General features: G+C 54.6%; 1 protein-coding gene across 6 annotated transcripts in view; it reads right to left on the bottom strand.

The window, feature by feature from the left end:
* Positions 1 to 21929, bottom strand: part of Syt7 (synaptotagmin 7) — a 62949-nt gene that overhangs the window by 9865 nt on the left and 31155 nt on the right. Inside the window, exons 4-9 of one of the 6 annotated variants that reach the window (XM_032891597.1) lie at positions 20695 to 20826; positions 19569 to 19796; positions 15928 to 16296; positions 12157 to 12279; positions 6921 to 7056; positions 3231 to 3501 (exon numbers count right to left, since the gene is read on the bottom strand). In XM_032891597.1, the coding sequence (XP_032747488.1) occupies positions 3231 to 3501; positions 6921 to 7056; positions 12157 to 12279; positions 15928 to 16296; positions 19569 to 19796; positions 20695 to 20826 (1259 nt within the window). The remainder of the gene's footprint in view (positions 1 to 3230; positions 3502 to 6920; positions 7057 to 12156; positions 12280 to 15927; positions 16297 to 19568; positions 19797 to 20694; positions 20827 to 21929) is intronic. The other 5 variants (XM_032891599.1, XM_032891598.1, XM_032891600.1 and 2 more) reach the window with 5 other exon arrangements.

Genomic DNA, 21929 nt, shown 5'->3' with positions numbered 1-21929 from the left:
GTGGAAGGGAGGAGAGGGTGGAGGGGGAAGCAAAGGATGGGGGTGGGGAAGGAAGGCCCTGTGAGTGGGGTGGCCTTGTCACCTCTGCCACCAGCCTACACCAGGGGGCCACAGCTGACTGCAGTAGCACTTTCTGAAGTGCCAGAAAGAACTCTGTGTCATGTGACCCAGCAGATGGGGAAACCGAGGCTCCGATGGTTTACGTGACAGTCCCAGGACCAACAGTAGGACAAAGACCATTAGTGTGTTCATGGCGTGTGTGTTCAGGTCTGGACAGTGGCCCCCTTGCTCCCTTGACCAAGTCTGGACAAGAGGCTCTGCCTGAGGCTGTATCACCTAATGAGCCCTGGGAAGAGAGGGGACAGGGAAACCAGAAAGGTGCCTGTGAGAGTGAACCAGAGTTCCGGGACTCTGCTTTCTCCTTCACTTCCTCCCAAGGCTGAGGATCAGCCTGCCTATCAGCTCTTCCTAAACAGAGCCCATGTTGGATACCCAAACCACCAGCACCTCTTGCCTGTCAGCCATGAGAACGTCCAAACCACCCTCCCCACTCCCATTCTCAACACTGTGGCCAGATTGATTTTTTTAAAAATAGCCAGTATGCCACAGCCTGCTTCTTTTAACATCCCAGTGTACTCGGAAGGAAAGCCAGTCCTCCCAACTGTGGCCCCGCTGTCCTCCTTCTGTGGGCTGGTACCCAGCCCTCCCTCAGTGCCCAGGCCCCATCCCTATACCTTTCTCCTGATGCCTTGAAGTCCTGGCTCTGCCCTCATCAGGACCTCACCTGTGAGCCCCCACCAGGCCTGCTCCAGCCAGTTTTCAACTTTTACATCTAGTTCTTTCCTGGCATCACAGAAGGGGTGGGCTGCCCTGTAGCACACTCTATCGCTGGGCCTTCTTGGCTTTAGGGCAAGCCCAAACAGATCTATCCAATCCTTTCTTCCATTATCCTCTGGCTTGCCTGCTGGGGCAGGGCAGTCACTTAACACTTTTAAATTACATTCATGTGTGCGAATGTGTGCATGCATGAATGTGTGTATGTGTGTGCACATTCATGTGCCAGTGTGAATGTGGAAGTCAGAGGACACCTTGGGTTGGTTCTCTCTTCCCACCATGTGTATCCTGGGCACCAAGCAAAAGTCATTGGGCTTGGCATCACGTGAGGTAGCTCATAACCTCTGACCTCCACTGGCCCCTCACTCAAAAGGCTCTTCCTTAAGTAGATGCACACAAATGCACATAAAATACTTTCTTAAAGAAGGTCAACCGTTGAAGACGCCCAGTGTTAGCCTCTGCCTTACACATGCATGCATGCACATGTGCACATGTTCCTGAACACACCCATTCCCTGGCACATGTGCATGTGCACACAGAGAGGATAAATAATTGAATGGATGAATAAACGCCAGTGGGCTGGCCCGATGGCACGACCAGAATGGAAGAGAAAGGGAGGAGGGCAGCTCTGACTTCTGGGAGGCAAGGGTGGCCTGGGGTAGGCATAGGCCAGCCTGGATGCGTTGTGAGATACTGAGGTGTGAGCAGGAAGAAGGGAACCCCTAAGGAAGCCCCACCAGCTGGAGTGATGGAGATGAAGGGGTGGGAAGAACACTAGTGGGCTCTTCACCAAAGACACAGAAACCACAGGAGCCTCTGATGGACGTGGACGTGGGGAGGATCCCTCTGATTCATTCAGGGTCTGTCTCCCTTTCTACCTACTAAGGAAGATATGTCTTGCTCATCTTGAAGGCCCCATGGGACCTTGCCCAGGTGACCTTTGGCATCTGCCCAGGTGACATGCATGGAAACAAGTGTCCTGGGGATATTAGTGGCTCCAAGAGGTCCTGTGTCTAAATCAGTTTTTCCAGGGCCACACGAAACAGTCTCCTATATGCCAAAAACTCATCTACCAGAACCCACCTTGAATGGCTGGTTTTTGAGGGCTTTTTCTCTGCACACTAAGAGGAAACTATACAGGGTTCCCACAGACCGTGGCTTAATATCAGTACAGCGTTGCCCTCCATGAGACAGGACTGACTCCGTCTTCTCTGAACTCCCAGGATCTAGCTAAAAGTTGTCAGTGAGCAAATGTTTGTGTGAGAGGGTTGAGGATTGGGGCTCTGCCCATAAGCCTCACCCATGTGCTGGCCATTCAGATGCCAAGCCTCTGGCTACCTGTGCCATCTTTAAAACAGTGCCCATGTTGACCTGAGGAAGCACAGGCCTAGAAACACAGAGGCTTTTACCTCATTGTCAAGGCACAGAATACACAGGTGCTGATTGGCCTGGATGCCAGTTGGGGAAGCAGCAGTGTGTTGGGTTCTAGAAGACCAGGGCACCTTAAAGCAACCGTAATCCACAGGGACTGATTTTCCACAACTGAACCAGGTTATGGGGAGACTTGAGGCTTCCCACTGTAGCACCCTGCCTGGCATAGGAGCTGTCCCCTCCTTACTGCAGACCCCGTGTTCTCAGACATGAGGGATAAGATTTGCTTTGGGGACGGGCACATTTGGCTTAATGCCTTTGGAGCCAGAGGGAATGGCTCAGAGATCATGCTTGTCTCCCATGGCAGTGAGGGGTCAAAGACTGGCAACAGACCACATCTCCAAGTAGCTGATATCAGCGCCTTTTAGGTGTCAGGGCCTGCTCTATGTGCTTTGAAAAGTTGCTAACTTGTTTAATTACTATCATCACATCTCTTTTATAGATGAAGAAACCAAGAACCAGAGAGGTTAGGACTTTTCTTAATGTCACACAGCTAGCAAATAGGAAACCTGAGGTTCCAGTTCAGACAGATTAGACCAGAGCTGAAGAGGATGAAGATGAGGATGAAGGAAAAAGTCCCAGAAGGTTCTGGTACTTTCACTAGATTTGCAGGGGCCCTTTAGCTGGTTGCTCCATAGCAAAGGACCTCTGAATGTCATAAGTTGGGACCCTAGCCTGTAACAATCTTCCCCATCAAAGCCTGTGTCTAGTACGTCGACTTCTCTCACCTCCTGGGATCAATCTGAACAACACACATTGGGTTAACCCAGCATGTGTGTGCATGGAAGTTTAGTGTGTGTGTGTGTGTGTGTGTGTGTGTGTGTGTGTGTGTGTGCGTCTTACATGCCTATGTGTGCTTGCATGCCCGTGGACCTGCAGGTGCGGGTTCGTCTATGTTTCTTGATGGCGGCCGTGCATGTGGGATGGATCAGTGGGCAGGGAAGTGGGAGTAGCAACCGCCTCACCTTCAAATAGAAAGGTCTCGTTCCAGTGCGGGTTTAGATTCTTCCGCTTCACCTTGGTCTCCAGTTTGTGCTTCTTGTCGGGTAGTAGGTAGATCTTGACAAAGGGGTCACTAGTGCCGCTGAAGTCCTTGGCCGGCAGCTCCTGGGCCTTCATGACTTTCACGGTGAGTGTGGACTCCTGGAAGTTGTAGCCAACACTGAACTGGATTCGGCCCAGGTTCTCTCGGCTGCAGCCCTCATGGGCCTCATCCTCCTCGGAGCCTGGGGAGAGCTGCAGTGGAAAAAGATGGCAGGTTAGTGGGGATTCTGTCTCTACCAGGCTCCTGAGTAACATGTCAGGGTCCAGAAACCTGTCTGGCCTGGAGGCCTGCTAGCCAATTTCTCCTCGTTTGCAACATGTGGCCCGCTGGGGTGATGCCCCATCACACTTATGGGCAGTGGAGGATGTTCAGGCTCTGAGATCCCCTGCCTTAACCAGAAACGGAGGGAATAGGGACAGAATGGTTCTGCCTCCTGGACTCAGAGTTGTGAGTTGGACACCCAGCTTTCCCACCTCCTCTCGAAACCTTCTCCAAGAGTCGCCCAAGGCTGTCCTGGCCGTCTCCCCTCCTATGCCATGGACTCATGGGAGACATACCAACTCTTATACAGAGGCTTTCTAGGGGCTGTGAATGATGCAGTGTATAACATAGGAAAAGCAAGTGTTCAGATGGGAGGCTGAGACACCAGGGGCATGACTGAGATAGGCTTGCCAGGATGTCCCCAGGGATCCCGACTGAAGCAGACTGGGGTCCCTGGGGACTGAGGTTGTACCTCAGGCTATGCCTGTTCCTGGTCTCCATTCTTCAGAAGAGATACCTGACAGGCATGGAAGGCAAGGGGGTGGTCACAAGGAAGGGTTGGGCATCACATTTTGATTACGATATGGAAACGGGAGGGGGCAGTTGGGGCTCTCCCAGTTGGGTTACCGCTCACTCGACATAGTGGAAGACCTTAGGGTCCTACCCTGCCCTGTCAAGGTCCCTGATGACCTGAGTATCTTATGGTCCACATCTCCTTTGGTGATAGAGGGGACCCAGGAGTGGCCCCCAGGGAACTGCAGGTGGGACGAAATGGTAGGCACTTGCCTTCTCCCCACATTCCCTCAGAAAATCTTTGCCCAACCCTGCTTCTTGGAGAGGCAACCCCAGCTTCTCGACACAGTATCCCAGTGACAGAAGGCAGACAGTGGCACATACCATGGTGAAGACTCTTACGTCACCTTCTTACTGCCAGGCCAGGCGGCTGTCACCCACCTCTCGCTGAGGAGACTGGCTCAAAAAGGTTAAGTTACACGTACAAGATTTCCTAGCAGTAGGGACCCTCTCTGACTTCCAGCTCCACTCCACAGGCCCAGGCCCCAAGTCACAGTAAGGCCCTCCCCACAGCCACTAAAAGCAAAGACCTGCCCTCACCAATGGGATGTGTCCAAGTCACATTGATGATGGACGATACTGCCCACGGGTCAGCTACCCGCTGCACACTAACTCTCCCCCATGCTTGGCCCCCTTTGTGTCTTACTCTATCCTGAGGCAGGCACTGGTATGTCCAAAGTTTGGCTTGGAGCACCCACACAGACTTTAGGTCATTCACTTCAAGCCCCATGACTGAATGGCTAGCCATAACTTGAAGTCAGGTTTGTGGCCAGCAACTGTGGGCACCTGGGCCGTTTGTCCTGGCTCCTGAACTTAGACCTCAGTTTGAACTTGACCTTGGGCTCCACCCAGTGGCTGAAGGGGAATTGCACTGAACTTGTGTGTGTTTGATACTGGGGTTCGTTTATTTAGTCCAGCTGGCCTCAAATGCTGTTGAAAAGTTGTCCTTGAACTGCTGACCCCCTGCCTCTATCACCCGACTGATGGGACATGTGGCACCACACCTAGTTGACTAGGTGCTAGGGATCAAACAGTGCTTCATGCATGCTAGGAGAGCACGCTAACACCTGAGTTACTTTCCTAGCCCACTGCTGATGCCCCTGCGTACTCCTGGCTGACCTCACAGCCTGCAGGCTCTATCCTAGGCTCACCCAGAATGTGGCTTTCCAGTGTAGAGCACCCCACATCCTACCATCACAGCAGCCATCTTTCCGTGAACCTGAAAGCTGGGGACCATGGAACGTTAAGACTGCAGGACTCCCGGGAGGATAAATGAGTTCATGGTACAAGTAGACTGAACCAGCCAAAAGTACCTGCACCCCAATTCCCTCTCATATTATGGGGGAGTCCTAGGCCACTGTAGGTGTGGGTAGCCTCAGCCCCACCTAAGATTGCTCCATCTCTTGGGGGAAATCTGGTCTGTCTAGGCAGACTTCACCTCTAAAGGGGCAGAAGCTAAACACCCACGTGCTTTCTCAAGGCCCAGCCCCAAGCCTTAGTAAACAAGCCATTTCCATGGCAACCAGGCTGCCCAACTTTCCCCTCCCCTGCCCCAGCAGTCAGCCTTAAAGGACATCAAGTCAGCCTGTGCCAGGTCCCACATTCCCCAGAGGGGTTGGTTCTGTCTGTCTTTAGGTATCTGACGCCTGGCTCTCAGAGTCAGCAGCCTGGGGTCTGGACAGCTGCATAGGGTGAGGTCACAGGTCATACTCTGGCCTGCCTATCTTTCCTGTCACTGTTAATATCAATGACCTGGCACTGGCAGAGGGATGGGTAATTAGCCTTGCCTTCCCACCTCCGGGCATCTGTGGAGCACATGAGAGGGAGATGGGTCTGTACTTCCTTCCGCTGCTTGAGTCTGCTAGCCTTTCCCTCAGGGCAGCAGGGGGCTGGCCTGCTGGCTGGGAAAAGGCTGTCCCTTCTGGGAACTTCACTACCAGGAAATAACACCAATTAAGGGGCTATGTAGTGAGACAGGGTGGTCTGTGGCAATGGGCTTCACAGAGCAAAAGACGACCAACCTTCACAGAGTCAGAGATAGGAAGGAAGTCGCAAAGGGCTAGGCAGAGGGAAATACAAACCCACGCTCTACCTCAGGCCGGATACAGGACACAGGCAGCCCCAGTGAGACTGGGTGGTTGGGGTGGCTAGAACCCTGCCTTCGCAGTATGGGAGCCAAGGAAATTATCTGAGCCCTGCTGTGTCCAGTAGAAAAGGAAGGTGCTAGGCTCCCACCATAACCCTCTCTAAGCCTTCCAGGAACCTCTGGCCCACCAGATCCTGAACTGGCTCTTGTCTGCCAACTTGCCATACATGGGCTTGGGCCTCTGGAAAGAATGAGCCGCTGTGACACCCTGATGCCACCAGGAGGTGTCATGGGAACTGCAGTCTCAGATGTGATGACCAACTTAGACTGGGATCTTAGGCCAGGCAGCAACAGAGTGACGGGGTCACTGGTGGGCTACAAGACAGTCACCCCTGGGGTCTCCACCTTACTACCATCTCTGCCATTTTAGGGAAGGGGCACCTGCCTCACAGCCTCTCTTCCCATCTTGTGTGGATAAGATTTCTTAGGCTTTTTCTTAGTTGAGAAAAGGATCAAAGTAAGACAAATGAGGAAACTGAGGCATGGAAAGGCATTTCGATGAAAGGTGGGGTGGAGGGGAGCAGGCCTCATTCAGTCAGCAGAGCCATCATGCTGGGACTGAGTACCTAAGTCTCTGACTGAGTTGCCTACTTCTGGTCCCCCCCACAGCCCATCCCCACCCCTTCTCACCATGAGCATCTCGCTGGTAAGGGAGTTGACGAGGTCCGAGACAGAGGAACGGGGCTCCGTTCTGCGGTCAGACTCATCATGTGGCGTCTGGCCGGGCACTGGGGCTGTATTCACAGCCTTCCCTCCTGCAGGCAACCTGGAAGTGGGGGGGTAGGGAGGGAGTTCTAGTGAACATGGGCTTCAAGTAGGGCTGGGATGGACTCCATGGGCCTGGGTAGCCACAGGATCTTCTCTGAGAAATCAGCCCTTGTCACTTCCTGTGGGCCAGCCGGAGTGAAACCCTTGTTCACAGAAAGCCTGGTTTCCCCTGAAGACCCACGCTCGGGGCTCATCCTTGTTGAGCCTCTGCCTCAGGTGATTGGCTGAGCTGCCTTGGGGCTGTTTAAGGAAGCCTTCATGCTTCTCGTTACTCCCCAAAGCCCCCCCAGCTCTCTGACTTACATGGCTATTCTTGTGAGCTCCCGGCTCTGCAGAAACCTGTTCCATCCAGTCTGGAAAGGGGAGGTACTAGGTGGCCTGTCCAGGTGTCTCTCCACGTCATTACCCTCTACAAACACTCCACAGCCTCTCTCCCAGAGCCCCACCTGTGTTTGCTCAGCCTCATCAGAGCCAAAGTGTTCTTCACCCTACAGCCAAGGTGAGGCGGGGACCACGGCTCTGTCTGGCAGTGTCTCTCTACCGTGATAATAGTGTTCTTGAGCTGTCTCACACAGGACCAGCCACGTTCTTGGAATCTATATATTACGGCATGTAGCCAGAGTAAAGGAATACTATGTACATGTGTGTATGTGCATGTGTGTATGCATGTGTATATGCATGTATGTGAAGGCCTTGATTGGCATTCCCCAGGTATTATCTGTATTGTTTTTGATACAGGGTCACTCACTGGTCTGGAGCTTGCTAAATTTGGCTAGCTGGTGGGCTGCAGGAACCTGCCTGACTTCAGTTCCCCAGCAGACGGTTTACGAATGCACCGTGCACAGCTTTTTTTTTTTTTTTTTTTTTTTAACATGGGCTCTAGAGGCCCAGGTCCTTGTGCTTGTGTGGCAAGTCTTTTACCGACTGAGCCATCACCCCAGCCCTGAGCATTAACGTTTTAATCTGATTTAATACAAGCTCTTTTACCAGCTGAAGATGTAGCTCAGTGATAAAGTGCTTGCTTATCGAACATTAATCAAGACCTTATGTTCTATTTCCAACATGGCACAAAAGTGCCCATTGGGCTTTAATAGCCATTTAGGGCAAGCGATAACCCCATGTGCCCTGGTCCCCACCCCGTTCCCCACTCATCCAACACATTTGATAAGACTCTCACCCAGAGTTAGAGAAAGGCAGGCCACCACCTAGCAGGCAACCGTGTCCATACCCGATGCCATGCTGGTCCAGGGGGCCAGGATCTCTGGTTTAACAGCCAAGTGGTTAGCCCAGGCTCCATTCAGCTGGGACTTAGGAAGGGGCAACTAAGACCCTGCCCAGGGACCAGACTGGAATGTCTCATGAGGAGGAAAAGGTGGGGACAGGCAGTGAGGAGGAGATGGTGTAGGGCTTGGGGCAGGCTAAAATTAAACAGCTTTGAGAGCACAGAGCCACACAGGCTGGATACAAGCCACATCCCCTGGCACAGACCAGCTTGAAGTACAGGGGCGGCCACAGCAGGCAGATACAGACATGCTCAGAATATGCCAGGTCCTGGGGGAAGACACCAGGATCCAACAGCAGGGCGTGCACACATGAACACACATACGGACACATAAAAATTCACACCAGACCAACAGATACCTAGAAGGGCAGGGAGAAGACAGCACAGGCAATGGGCAGGGCAGCCAGCACCTCTGTGGTAACACACACAGCTGAAGGCATACTTAGATCCCCAAAGTGGGGACCCAGCCATGCGAAAGTGTGCACGTGAATTGGAACAACACAGAAGCAGGAAAGGCAGGGACAGCAGGTCAAGTGCACCACACACCTGCCGTGAGACCCTGGCATTGCTCTGTAACACAGCACGACATGTCCACCCACCTGCCTGCCCTCTCCCTGAACACCCTAGAGGTGCGGACACACCAGTGCACAGAGTAGCAGGCACATACAAGCCCCTCACCTCCACGACCACACACACACACACACACACACACACACACACACACACACGCACACACGCACGCACATGGACACGTGCTCACATAGACAGGCACAGGGAGGAAGAGGAGGCTGAAAATAGCTGGAGAGGTAAAGTCAGGTTAAAAATAGAGCAGGAGAGGAGAGAGCGTGAGATTGACTACTGAAGGTATGAGAAAGTCGGAGTTATTTTGGCCACACCACAGCGTCAGCATAGCTGCAAAGCAGCCTGGGAAAAGATGGTCAGCACCCCTGAAGCTGTCGGAGGTCACAGGACAGAGAGGTAGGCATAGGGATCAGCAGAGGGAGAGGCCGAGGTCACTGGCCCAGGGACACCCCTGTGAGGAGCAGATGGAGGAAGGAGATAGAGAGAGGAGAGACAGAGAAAGTGGGGAGAGGCTAAGAAAGGTTAGTCAGACGTGTGGAGAAGGCTGCTGGGTGGACAAGGGCGACAAGGAGGAGCGAGGCGCCGACAGGAGAGGCAGAGAGGAGGCGGGGGACACACAGAGGCAGAAGAAACATGGTGGCTTCGGAGGAGGCGAGCAATGGGGGTGGCCTGGTCCGCTCTGCCCCCCCACTCGGGGTGGGGGTGGGGCCACGGTGGAAACCATTTGGATCCCAAGGAGCAAAGGTGAAATGCTGGAAGGATGGCCATGAGCACGCGGTGGGTGGTGTGGAAGAATGAGTGGGACAGACACAGCAAGGGCGGAGGCGTCCACCCCCATCCCACTCCTACACTTAAGAGTACCTTGAGGTGGATTACATATTGAGGCCCAGGGCCTGGGGGATTCTGGAAGGGAGCCTTCAGGGGACCAAGAAATGTTGGGTGGGATAAAGGCATTCTGTCCCTTATATCCCCTATAGCGTGTTAGATAACCATCCTTTCTGCCTGGACCCCGGAGTGGCTTCTCCTCCCCACAGAGCTCTGTCTCACACGAGCCTGTTGCTTAACAGACCAAGGGGGCTGACTGTTCCTCCAACAGCAGCCAAGACACCTGGTCAAGCTGGGGCAGAGAGGGCACGCTGTAGAGGAAGGGGCAGGTGAGCCAGCCTGTGGCTATAAGGCCCAAAAGTCAAAGGGTGGATCCCAAAGGTGTGACGGCCTGGTGAAGGCACTTATGCTAAGCTCTGGGATAAGGGCACCTACTAGGGAAGGGTCAGTTGAGTGTAGCCCTTGAAGCTACCCAAGACACCCCAAGAGAGGATTATGAGAAATGAGTTTCAGATGTGGGAGGGCATGAGCAGGTGGGAATGGCAAGTGTCCACTCGGAAAGTGGGGCCAGGTAGTGGTGAGGGCCCGAAGCCTCCACCTCCACACCCACCTTTCCCAGGCAGGCGGAGGACAAGCTGATGTCATGATCAGAAGGGATGGGTGTACTAAACTGTGGGGACCTGAGTGGCAACGTGGTATAAATAGGTTGTGGGGTGAGAATGGAGTCGGTTAATTAACACATGGGTGATGTGAAATCTCGTTTCCAGCCTGCATCTGCTCCCTCACGCTTCCCCCCCCCCCCCAACCCTCCCTGGCGAAGGGCTTGGGTTCTTCTCAGACTTTCAGAGGGCTCCAGTCGCCCTGCATCCTCTTGTCCCTGGCCCCATCCCCTCTCCTTGTAGCCCTCTGGCCTGCTCGGAGCCCATCTTTGAGACCCCGTGGCTTCTGTCAGACCCAGTTGGGTTGGGGGTGGCAGCCTCTGCTACTCCCCCAACCCCTTCTTCACATACATGGGCTTAGGGACTGACACCAGCCATGGCACCAAGTGAAGGAACAGGTTCATTCTCCCCTCCTACTCTGTAGGGACGTAACCCACTAGGCATGCAACGTGGATTCAGGGTGGGAAGGAAAGAGAGGGCTGGTCTCCGGAAGCCACTGTGAGATAGCCAGACAGCTGTCAAATACGGCCTATCTCTCCTGAGCTATAGGCCCCTAGCAGCAGCCTGGGGCAGTCCCTTCCTGTCCCTAAAGGCCTTTAATGAGCATCAGGGTTGCCAGTCTAAACCTGATCTCTGCCTAGCTCACAGGATCTGACAACTGTCCCAGCCCTAGGGCCCATTTCCTCATTAGAAGCAGTGTGTGTTCCTCAGAGGTCACTCTGCTCAATGCTTCATTTGACAGAGGCAGATGCAGAGGCCTAGACAGGGTCTCTGACTTGTCGGAGGTCATGGAGTGAGGCTCTGGCTAAACCAGTGCTGGCCCACATGTCCTGTGTTTGGTCTCATGGAAAGCAGAAATGAATACAAGTAGACGTGAACAGCCTAAGGCCAGGTCTAGGGAACAAGCAGGTAAGGATTCCACCTTTGGGAATGCTAATAAACCCTACTACCTTCAACCCTCCTTTTACCTATGAGCAAGCAGTGCTCACTCGCTCCTCGCCAGTGGGAACAGCAGGAGCTGTTTCCCTGAATTCTAGGTGGAGAAGGCGAGGAGGTCCAGCTTGTACTGCAGTCACCTGGCTTCTGCTGGTCTTCACGGGGTCCTGAGGAAGGCGATGGAACCAGGGAGCCTGACAGAATCACACTTTGACCTTACTTTGGACAGCTGGTCCCAAATCCCATTTCTGGAGGCTGTGCTCAAGGGCCACCCTTCTGGTTCCTTCTGGTCACCAGGCCTCTCCCATGGTTCCTCGCCCCAGACCCTCCCCCTCAGGGGCTCCTCTTCATTGGCTGAGTGGCACAACAGGCCCTGCAGGCCAGGGGGAGGTTGAGATGGTGGGGATGAGGAAGAACGGGCTTAGCCATTCCCCAACATCCGCCCTCACTCACCAACCACCAGAGAAACGGGGATTTCGGGTTGGGAAGGGGGACAGATGAAAGATGGAGGGGCAGCAGAGGGAGGCAAGCAAGGAGATGGGGCCCAGGAGGCTGGGCTTGCTCCAGGCCAGGGCAAGCATGCTGGGGAGCAGGCTTGATCCAGAATGGTCCCAGGATGGTCCCTTCATAGACCCACGGGACACCACTCAAGTGGTCAGGGGACAACACCAGCTGGAGAGCTTCTCCTACTCCAGCATCTGCTGAAGACACCACCACCTCGTCCAGCAGTCAGGGCCGGCTGAGGCAGGTGGCCTCTCCGTGCCTCCTTCTCTGCCGCTGCTGCCGCTGCCGCAGGCCTCGCCCGTGCTCGTACCTCTTGTCCCCCTGAGCGTTCTGGTTCTGCTGGGTTCCTGGGTTTTGCAGGTCAGGGATATTGGCAAAGTCATCCTGTTCCGAAAGCCCTAATACCAGGGATAGCACCACCATCCGGCCTTCCCTGCCCAGGATGGGCAGCCCACCAGCCGGGGTGAAAGGAGGTGGCCCCATGGACAGGAGCAGGGGTGAGGGGAGGAGAGAGACAGAAACAAAGAGAGAGAAGAGAAAAAGCGTAAGAAACTGGCCCTGGAGAAAAGAAACCAATCTTCAGAACTGTAAATAGTTGGAGAACTGAGGGGGGAGGAGGGAGAGGGTCCAGCTGACCTTGGGCCAAGAGCTGGAGTCTCCGGGGTAACATGGGATAGGGGCTAGGCACAGGCCTGAGGAGAGGACTTAGGGATCTGGGATAGTCCCCAGGGTTCACACAGGCTGAAGATTGGAGCAGAGGCCCCAGGACATGACATCCCCAGCTGAAGGCATGATTATCTCTTCCCTGGGAGAAGCGGGAGAGGCACTCTCAATATCTTGCACAGGACATGCAAAGGGAGATTGGGGACACAGGGGAAGCACTATAGAAAAATCTGACATTCAATGGACATTATACACTGTGCTCAGGGATGTCCTTCATAGATCTCTGGGTCATGCTCAACCAGATGCCCTTGAAGCCAGCTAAGTAGCTTTTTCCAGGCTTCCAAATATGCAGCCCATCATAGGAGAATCCCAAATCTGTCCCTTCTGAGATCCCAGGCATAGTGGGACCTCTCTCTTGTCCACTTTCCAAGAGCTTCAGAGAGTAAGAGACCTCCAGGACCTGTTCAGTGGAGGTCTTTCCTTGGAGAAGCAGTTCAGAAGGCATCAGGAAACAAAGGTGGAGAGAAAGTACAGGAACTTGGCAAAGTCTGGAGAAGCTTTGGCAGGACTGCAGGGAGCCCGCACCTGCAGTGAGATGCTGCTCTGAGGGAGGTTGGCCAAAACAGAATGGCGGGCAGGTACCAACAGGATGAGTGTGACTTGGGGAGGATGCGTGAGCAGCAGCACGGAGTTGGAGGCCACACATGTGTGGAGCCCTCCACAGAAAGCCACGGGACAACCATGTGGGGTTTTGCTAGTGTCAGGGGCACTTCCTGGAAGGAAACGCAAATTCTGGTGGCTGCTCTATATCAAAGCCATCAGAGGTTTTGAGTTTGCAAGGGCTTTGTAGAGCTCAAGAGAAACTCTGTAGAGCCCATCAGAACAAAGAGTTGAAGGATTCTCAGACAAGGCAGGCATGAAAAACATGCCTCAAGAAGGGCCAAGGGTAAGACAGGCAGACTGACAGAATGTTCCAGAAGGGGGTGGATCTTAGGTCGGGAATCTATCACACCAGCCACCGATGGGAAGTAAGAGCTTCTGTGATTATTCCCCAGAGAGACTGTCAAAATGGGAGCTCAGGCCAGACAGCATCTGGGGTGAGGAATGAATGAGAGGTGTAGAAAATGGGAGACACATGCTACTGGGGTCTGAGGGACAATGAAAGTCAAGCATAGACTGCTCTTCTTCCTCTTCTTCTTCTTCTTCTTCTTCTTCTTCTTCTTCTTCTTCTTCTTCTTCTTCTTCTTCTTCTTCTTCTTCTTCTTCTTCTTCTTCTCTTCTTCTTCTTCCTCTTCCTCTTCTTCTCCTGGCATCGAACTTTTGGGGCTCAACTCTTCCCTTCCCTTTGGCCGGAGCCTGGCTTCTTTTGCTCCTATTGCTAATATCTAAGTTGGTAAAATTCCATTTGGCTGCTCAGGAGCTAGTTGAGCTGGAGGAAGGCGAACTCAGTGAAAACACATGTTCCCCCACCAAGTTAATGCATTTTTCAGATACTGCTTTTGGTCTTTAAAATCCGAGCTGCTCCTCTGCATAAATACCCAGATTGTCATTCTCTGCAGCTGCACAGGCTATGAGGGCAAGGATGAGGGGCAGAGCTGGACTGGGGGGAGACACACTGGTCTGCTTGGATGGGGTCGCACCTGTCAAGGAGAAAGGATGCAACCCCGTGGGAAGGGAGGGCAAGTTACTGCAGGGCTTGGGTGGCCCTCTCAAGTAGACTCTGGGACCTGCACAATTCAGTAGCTAAACTGCAGGGCAGAGGTTGGCATGCCTCAGCCTGTCAATGGTTCTGTGCAGTCCACAAGCTGGTAATGGTTTCTGTAATCTAAAACTATTAAGGGGGTCGGGGGAGGAACCTTATGTGGTAGAGACTGAATGTGTCTTGCAAAACCTAGAGTATGTGGCCTTCGCAGGCAGAGTATGCAACCTCGTTACTGGTGTGGGGGCCGGAGCATGGCATATGATGCTGGCATCTGGGCCATGCCACAGGATGCAGGCATTTAAGATGTGCCCCTCAGAATTCTGGTTGATTAGGAAGATGCTGGGGTGGGGAAAGTTGTTATCTGGGCTTCTGCAACCGGGGGAAGCTTAGGCACAGGCCCCGGCCTAAACAATTGCAGGGAGAAAAGGAAGAGGGTGGGCATACTCCAGCCTAAGATAGGGTGGGGGCCCAGCTGACCCTCGGTTCTGTTCCTGCCACAGCGGAACCAGATCCCTTGACCTCCTATTCCATGGTCAAAGCACCCATTTCAGAACAATCCACTGCTAAGACAGGAGGCCTTGCTGGACATCTTCTCTGGTGTAGCACTTGATTGCCTTCCCTGAAGGCAGTCAGACAGGCTTGCCTGATTTCTAGGGGCAGCCTTGGGTAGAATAGGTGGTGGGCCACAGTACTGGCATCTTGCAACCAGTTGTGTGCACCTTGTTCTGCTGGAGGCCTTTCTGAGTTATGGCTCTTGTCTGAGCCAGAAGCACTATCTGGGCTCTCAGATGGAAATAAAACATGCTTTGAAAAACTTGCTGGCCGTCTGGCTCTCCTGCGTCATTCCAGTGAGCTCTGCCTTGGCCCTGGGCATCTCTTCTTCCTCCTAGACTTACGGTGCTGCCCCTCACCTGAGAAGTAAGTTTCTCAGGGAAGACCTGGATGATAATTCTGATCTCAAAGCTGGAGCAAGGCTCATAGGCCCACACCTCTCAGCCCCTAGAGAGTGGATATCCCTGTGAGGGTGGGGGTGGTGGGGCAAGTGCCAGGGAAGCAGCTAAGGTCAGTGGCTGTCTAGCATGATGTTGCTTCGACAAGCTGGGTCCTCGAAAGAAATACCATGCCCCGCAGCTTTCGGGGGCTCAGGTTTGTCCTCAGGGGAGGAAGGGTCATTATGAGAGGGCTGAGGTCAGGGATGGATGGACAGGGAGGGTGCATGGGGCAGAAAGGTCAGCAGGGTCTGGTTACAGAGAGGAGGGGAATTGGAGGGAGGACTGCAAGACTCTGGAGATTCAGTGACAGGGATGGGTTGGGGAGAGGAGGAGGGAAGGGCAGAGTGAGGCAAGACTGGCACTGTGACAAGAGCAGCTGGGGACTGATGAGTGTGTGTGTAGATCTCAGGGACCTCCAGAGCACTTAACTTAGTGTTCTCACTCAACTTGGGGGGAGGGGTGCGGGGGAGTCTCTTCTCAAGCTTCAGAGGCAGTGAGGGAATTTTAGGGTCCTCAGAGTTCTAGGGGCTTTGATACAAATCCTTTCATGGTGGGGCTCCAGACACAAAAGGCTGAGGAGGGGGACCCTTAAACTTGCCAGACACACTGTCAGACACAGAGGAACAAGAGTGTCCTGCTCCAACTGCTCCCAAGAGACTTGGGGGAGGGGGAAGAAGCTGGGTGGGGGAGGTGGGGAGCTGGCCCGCTCAAGGGGAGGACTTACAGGAAGGATTTCATGTCCAAGCCTCGGTTTCGAATCTGCCCCACCACGTGGTCCCAGCTGCCTGGGTTGGAGCGGCTGCGGCCCCCAGCTGCCCGGTACTTGGAGCCCGCCGAGGTGCCCTGCCGAGCCTGACCTCGACCATAGGCCCGGGGGTTGGAGCCCGGTGCCGAGGCCGCGTGGGCCTGCAGCTGGCCCAGGCTCTGGCTGGTGGTGGGCTGACTGGGCTGTCGGCCCCGCTGGTTCTGGCTCAGCGGCTGTTGCAGGCTCTGCTGCCGCATCAGTGTGCGGGGTCGCTGGCATTTCGGCTCTCCCGCGGAGCTGGGGATAGACTCAAGGGTAGTGGCCGTGGACAGGGTGGAGTCCTCGAAACTTGGGGCGGGTGGAGGAGAGGAGAGAAAGGAGAAGCAGGTGAAGGGATCACAGTGGAAGAGAAAGAAGCCGAGGGCCAGGGCTGGGAGGCCCCAGTGCAGGGCACGCTCGGCTGGACCTCGCCAGGCCTCCATCGGAGTTGTCACTGCTGCAGTCGCTGCCACCACCTCACCCACCCTGAAGTTCCCAGGCTGGCTCCGCCCACCCACCTCTGGCCCTAGCTCGCTGGTTCCCCAGTACCTCTGTCTGGCCCGACCTCTCTGCCGGTCTGAGTGGGCTGCAGGAGCTGTGGCAGCTGCATGGTGAAGGCAGGTCCCCAGGGCCCTATAACTGCCTGTCATGTTGGAATGGGAGGGGCAGGGAGCTGTTGCCACCCCTCTGCCATCTCACTAGGGGGACACTAGGAACATCTGCCTCTGTGTTCTAGGTACTACTGTCCTTTGGAGACAGAAAGAAATCCAGGCCAGCACAGAGTTGGCCTAATAATGGCTAGGGAGGCAGGGCAGCCATTCCTCACACCCTCAGAAGAAAAGAGAAGGCAGACTCACATACAGAAACCTACCCTGCGGCCAGAGCAGCCTTGGAGTTCAGTTCTGGGGCAAATCTCTGACTTCCTCCTACGAATTCCTGCCCTGGTACCTAGGGAATGATCCCCACTTAGAAGTGAGGACCAAAGAAAGAACAGACAGGAGTGGGGGAGTCTCAGGAGCCACTGGTCTGGCTTCACTCTAATTCTGACTGGCCGGAAGCTACCCTGTCCTTTACATATAAGAGGACATCCATGCATCGGCCCACCAGCATCTCTAAACATGCTGGGCAAATCAGGGCAACAACAGGAAACAGGGCCTGGCTGGTGAGAGGTGATGTAGAGCCAGAGGGGCCTGGGTTCAAAGCTCACCTCTGTCATTATTAACTGAGCAACTTTAGATGAGGCTCTATACTTCTTCAGGCCTTAATTTCTCTGCTTTAGATAGAGGGCACAAGACAGTCCTTTGTGGCCTTGTTCAGAGCGGAGGTCAGGGTTATACCACTAACTGCTCCCATGCCAGGGCTTGGGGACAGGAGTTTGTATTTCTCCTTAAGCTTTTGTGTTTCTGCCTGTTTTGTGCTCTGATCAGAGATCAACTCAGGTTAGCAATAACCAGAACAGGACTGGGGGAAGTTATCCCTCAGGTACCAGGAGTGCAAAGCAGACACTGTGTTGAACAGCTTCAAGTGAGTCCCTTTCCCTAGGTCTGAAGTTCTAGTCCTTTCCAATCCAGCTGTCTGGAGCAGGAGGTGGTGAACTATGACCTATCAGCCAAATCTGGCCCGCTGCCTGCTTTTATAAATAAAGTTTTAATGGAACTTTGCCACTGGGATTTGTTTACATTCCTCTGAGGCTGCTTTTTCTGCTACAATGGCAAGGCTGAGAAATGTGAAGGATTTGCAAAGCCTAAATTTCCTAGACGTCACTTGGTCCTTTACTAACAGAGTTGGTCCACCCCTGCTCTAGGGCCATGGGATAGCCAAGTAGATCCTGGGAGTAGTAGGAGGCCCCAGGGCCCTTGGAAGCCACGTTCACCACAGCAGCCAGACCTCAGCCATGCTCACCCCCTAAATCTATTCTGAGAACCAAAAGACAACAGTTAGGTGGCCCCTGTGGGATGGGCAGAGAAAGAGAGGGGAGAGATAGATAGATAGATAGATAGATAGATAGATAGATAGATAGATAGATAGGACAGAATGAAAGAAGAAAGCAAAACGTGGCTGTAGCTGGGGACTTCTAGGCAGGCAACAGCCTGGCCTGACTTGGGCTGGGAATCAGGGCTCTTCCCAGGGCAGGCGTAGGTCTGGCCAGCCTTGGTAGGCCCACAGCTCAATGGAGGGTAGGCCAGCTGGGGGAGGGCTGCACACCGTCTTCTCTGTCTCCTTGCCGACCTCATTTCAGTTTCCTATCACATCCAAAATTAGTCCAATTTACAGCCCTTCAGTCACAGGAAACTAAAACTGGATCCTCCAGGCCTGAAGCCAGTGAGCAAATAACACGGAAGCCCAGTCAACCTAGAGACTGAGGCAGCCTGGGGAGGGGCCTTGCTTCTTTGATGGGTTATGAGGCATCCATTTCTAGGGACATTCCTGAGACCATGTATCAGGAAGAAGTGGACCCGGATCTACTGGAGTCAATGAGCAAATGAGGCCTCAGCCTGGTAACCCTCTGTGGGCTCCATTGTGGAGGAGGGTATCTTCTGAAGAGAACCAGGAGGGCCCTAAATTGAGCTAGGTACCCCAACAATAAGAAGGTGTCAAGGCTGTTGGCCATCTAAGGGGGGGGCTATTTCATTGCCCAAGAATGAATCAGTGTCAACAGCTCAAAGTGGAACCCACACTCAAATTTGTGAGGTGCTCATGGTTCAGAGAATCTGGAGCTTGCAAGGGCTTTATTGTGGGAGACCAGACGTTCTGAAAGTCAAGAGGAGAATAAGGTAGCCTTAGTGGGGTGACAGATCATGCTTGTGTTTACAGTCTATGACTGCTTGGTAAGCCCACGCAGCCCTTAAAAAGAAACATCTCCTCTGACCACCTTCTGATATTTGAAAGGAGCTGCTTGCTGGGGGCTCAACAATCTCAACCCTCAAGAACGCCCAACAGTGGGACAGCTCACTGACCAAGACAGGACCAGCCAGTGGGGATGGCTTTGATGAGATGAACATTTGAGGCAGCCTAGTGGCTGCTCACAGATGAAACCCTGTGGTAGATGGTGTCATGGTACAAGCAAGGCTGGGATAGGCAGATGAAATCATTCAAAATGGAAAGGCTCAAGGCTGGGTCTGGAGCCATCAGCTGCTCAAAAGAGGAAAGGCCCACTGGCGAATGAGTGTGTAAAATACAGGGAGAGATGGGCCAGCTCCCCGGGAATGGAATGGTCCCGTGGTGGGACAACCAAGGGCCTGTTGCCCACAGAGGGGATGATGGCCTGATGGCTGAGATGGGGTGGCCAGTCAAAGAGGATGGGATGGCCCAAGGACTGGAGTGAAGCTGCTCTGGGGACAGAGAATGGAATGACCTGGTCACTGGCAAAGGAAGACATTAATGGGAAGCTGCCAGAGGCCTGAATGGGAGAGCATGTGGCTGAGTTGGTTGTGCCTGATGTCGAGGACAATGGAATGAACCAGGGGCCGAGGACGGCACCTCTGGGGGCAGCAGCGGGCATGCCAGGGGTCCCGCTGTCCACCCTGGTGGGGGCAGGCCGGAGCTCATGGCTCTGGTAGCCATGGGGTGCCATCACTCACTTGGACAAGTTGAGCTTCCCTGCGGCCAGGTGGCTCTGCACCATCCGCCAGCGGCCTCTCCCCGCCTTGCCACTGCTGCCCGGCTCGCTGGGGGCAGCCCCGCCGCTTCTCAAGGCGTCCTCTCCGGGTGGTGGCACCGGCGCCGGCTTCTCCCCGAGCCGGCCTTCCCGCTCCACCGCCAGCCCCGCCGCCGCAGTGGCCACTTTGGCGCCTGACAGGAGTGTGCCACTGGAGGCGTGCAGGAGGCAGCCAGGCCAGAGGAGCACCGGGGGTGGCGGTGGGGGAGAGAGGGCAGGCCACACATGGGGGTGGGGTAGGGGAGAAGAGGAAAAACATCGACAGATAAAAGGAAGAAAGAGACAGTGAGAGAGGAGAGAAACAGACGGACAAGAGACAGACAGAGAGAAAGAGAGACATCAGCACTGCAAATGAGTTAACAGTGGAGCCTGTAGAGGAGAGAGGGGACCGGGCGGGCTGGGGTCAGAGAACAACGCACCACGACAATGGAGGGGGCCCCTCCCCACCGCCTAGGGCAGGAGCGGTGGGGGTTGGGGGAGGGCAGCCACCTCCAACTCTATCCCACAGGACAACGAAGGGTTAACGACGGAGGAAGAGCGGGCTGTCCAGGCCAGGAGGCCCCCAGGCAGGGAGAGAGAGAAAGCCGTGTTAGTCAGAGTTCATCACCACCACCACCACCATCACCGCCACCACCGCCACGAACCACCGACCACCGACCACCGACCACCAGCAGCCACGGCCGCAGCACACAGCGGGGGGAGGGGGGAGGAAAAAGCGAGCCACAACCGAGAGGGAGGGACCAAAACGGGCAACCCCATCCTGACTGCACAGAGGGTGGGGAGCCAGGGGGCGTGGCTAAGGACCAGGTGTGGCTGCGGAGGGGGCTCTCCTGCATGGCTGGCCCTGGGAGAGGTGACAGGCGAGGGATAGGAAGGTGAAGGGGCAGGAGGGGTTGCTCGTCTCCATGGCCAGCCTGCCCATGGGATGAATGGTGGGGAGAGTGGAAGGAGAATGAGCAGGAGAGGAAGTGAGAAGGGGCAGGAGAAGGGAAGGGTGGGGCGTGCGCGGATACTCAGTACATATGATCAAACCAGGTAAAGTCACTCACTTGAGGGACAGTCGAGGGTCGCCATAAGGGGCGTAGGGTGAAATGTTTAGAATAAACTCCTTGGGAGGATAGGAACTCCATTTCTGCTGCACTGTGCTTTCATTGTTATTCCAAAAGTCTCTGTCTAGGTCGCTGGAGGGGCAAAGAGAGAGGGGAGAAAACAGGGAGATACAAGAAGAGACCAGAACTGCAAGTCCTGTAGGGGCAGAAGGGACGTGGGGCCCCTGGGGGCACACAGAGGGTGGGGCATCGAGGGTCTGCTCCTGCAGAGGAAGAAAGGCAGGAGGGCAGATGGGCACCGCAGCCTGGGCCAGGCATCCTCACACTCGCATATCTGTGTAGGCACGCACACTCACACAAACACACATGCACTGGAAGGCTGGCCAGGGAAGCTGCACAGGAAGGAGACAAGCTGCAGGCAGGCAGACAGGAGAGTCTCGTGCCTAGGAAGCTGGTGGGAAAGAGAAAGACCATGAGAAAGGAGGGGGAAGGGTCAGCTGGGGAGGTGGAAGTGGGAGGCAAGGCCTGGATGGCAGAGGGAATGCTGGGAGAAGGGGAAGGTGCTCATTTAATGTTAGAAGGTGCTGGGGAGTAAGGGGAGTACTGTTGCTGGCTCTGTCTCTCTCTGGCCTCAGCTTCCCATCAAAGACTGGCTTTTCTCCCTCTTCCAGCTTCTCTAACATGTCCCTGGGCCTCCTCCCACTTCTGGTGAGGCTGCAGTGCAGGGCCTCCATGAGACTGGGTGAGCAGAAGGCTCCACGTGAGACAAATAAGGTGTTTGGGACAGGTGGGTGAGGCTTTCACATGAGGGAGGTGGCCTGACCTCTGACCTCAGAGAGGGTGTCATCAAGACCCTTTGTTCTCGGGCCTGTGTGAAAGGAGTCGGCTCTTCTGTCAATGGAGCCATGGGACCTGCCCAACCTTGGGCTCACAGTGTACACTTGGCCTGGCGTGCTGGGAAGTTTGTGCTGTGTCCCTTTCTAAGATAGAGCTGCTGGGATCCTTACCCTAGTCCCCCACCCCTCCTCTGGGCGACTTGTCCTTCACAGTTGACATGCTGAGAACATGAAGGGTGTGGGAGTTTCTGTGTAGGGATATAGGGTAGGTGGCAGAAACCTGGGCACTATGTCTGCAGGACATGGCCTTGATGTCCAGAAACTGCAGATGGCGTGTTCATTTCCTGGGCTCCCAAAGTGACAGGGTTGGGCACTGAGGGAGAGCTGGAGAGGCGGTTC

This window comes from Rattus rattus, chromosome 2 (genome assembly GCF_011064425.1).
Source record: "Rattus rattus isolate New Zealand chromosome 2, Rrattus_CSIRO_v1, whole genome shotgun sequence".
Taxonomy (NCBI): Eukaryota; Metazoa; Chordata; class Mammalia; order Rodentia; family Muridae; genus Rattus; species Rattus rattus.
The sequence above is the reverse complement of the archived record's forward strand: the minus strand, read 5'-3'. Positions and strand labels throughout refer to the sequence as shown.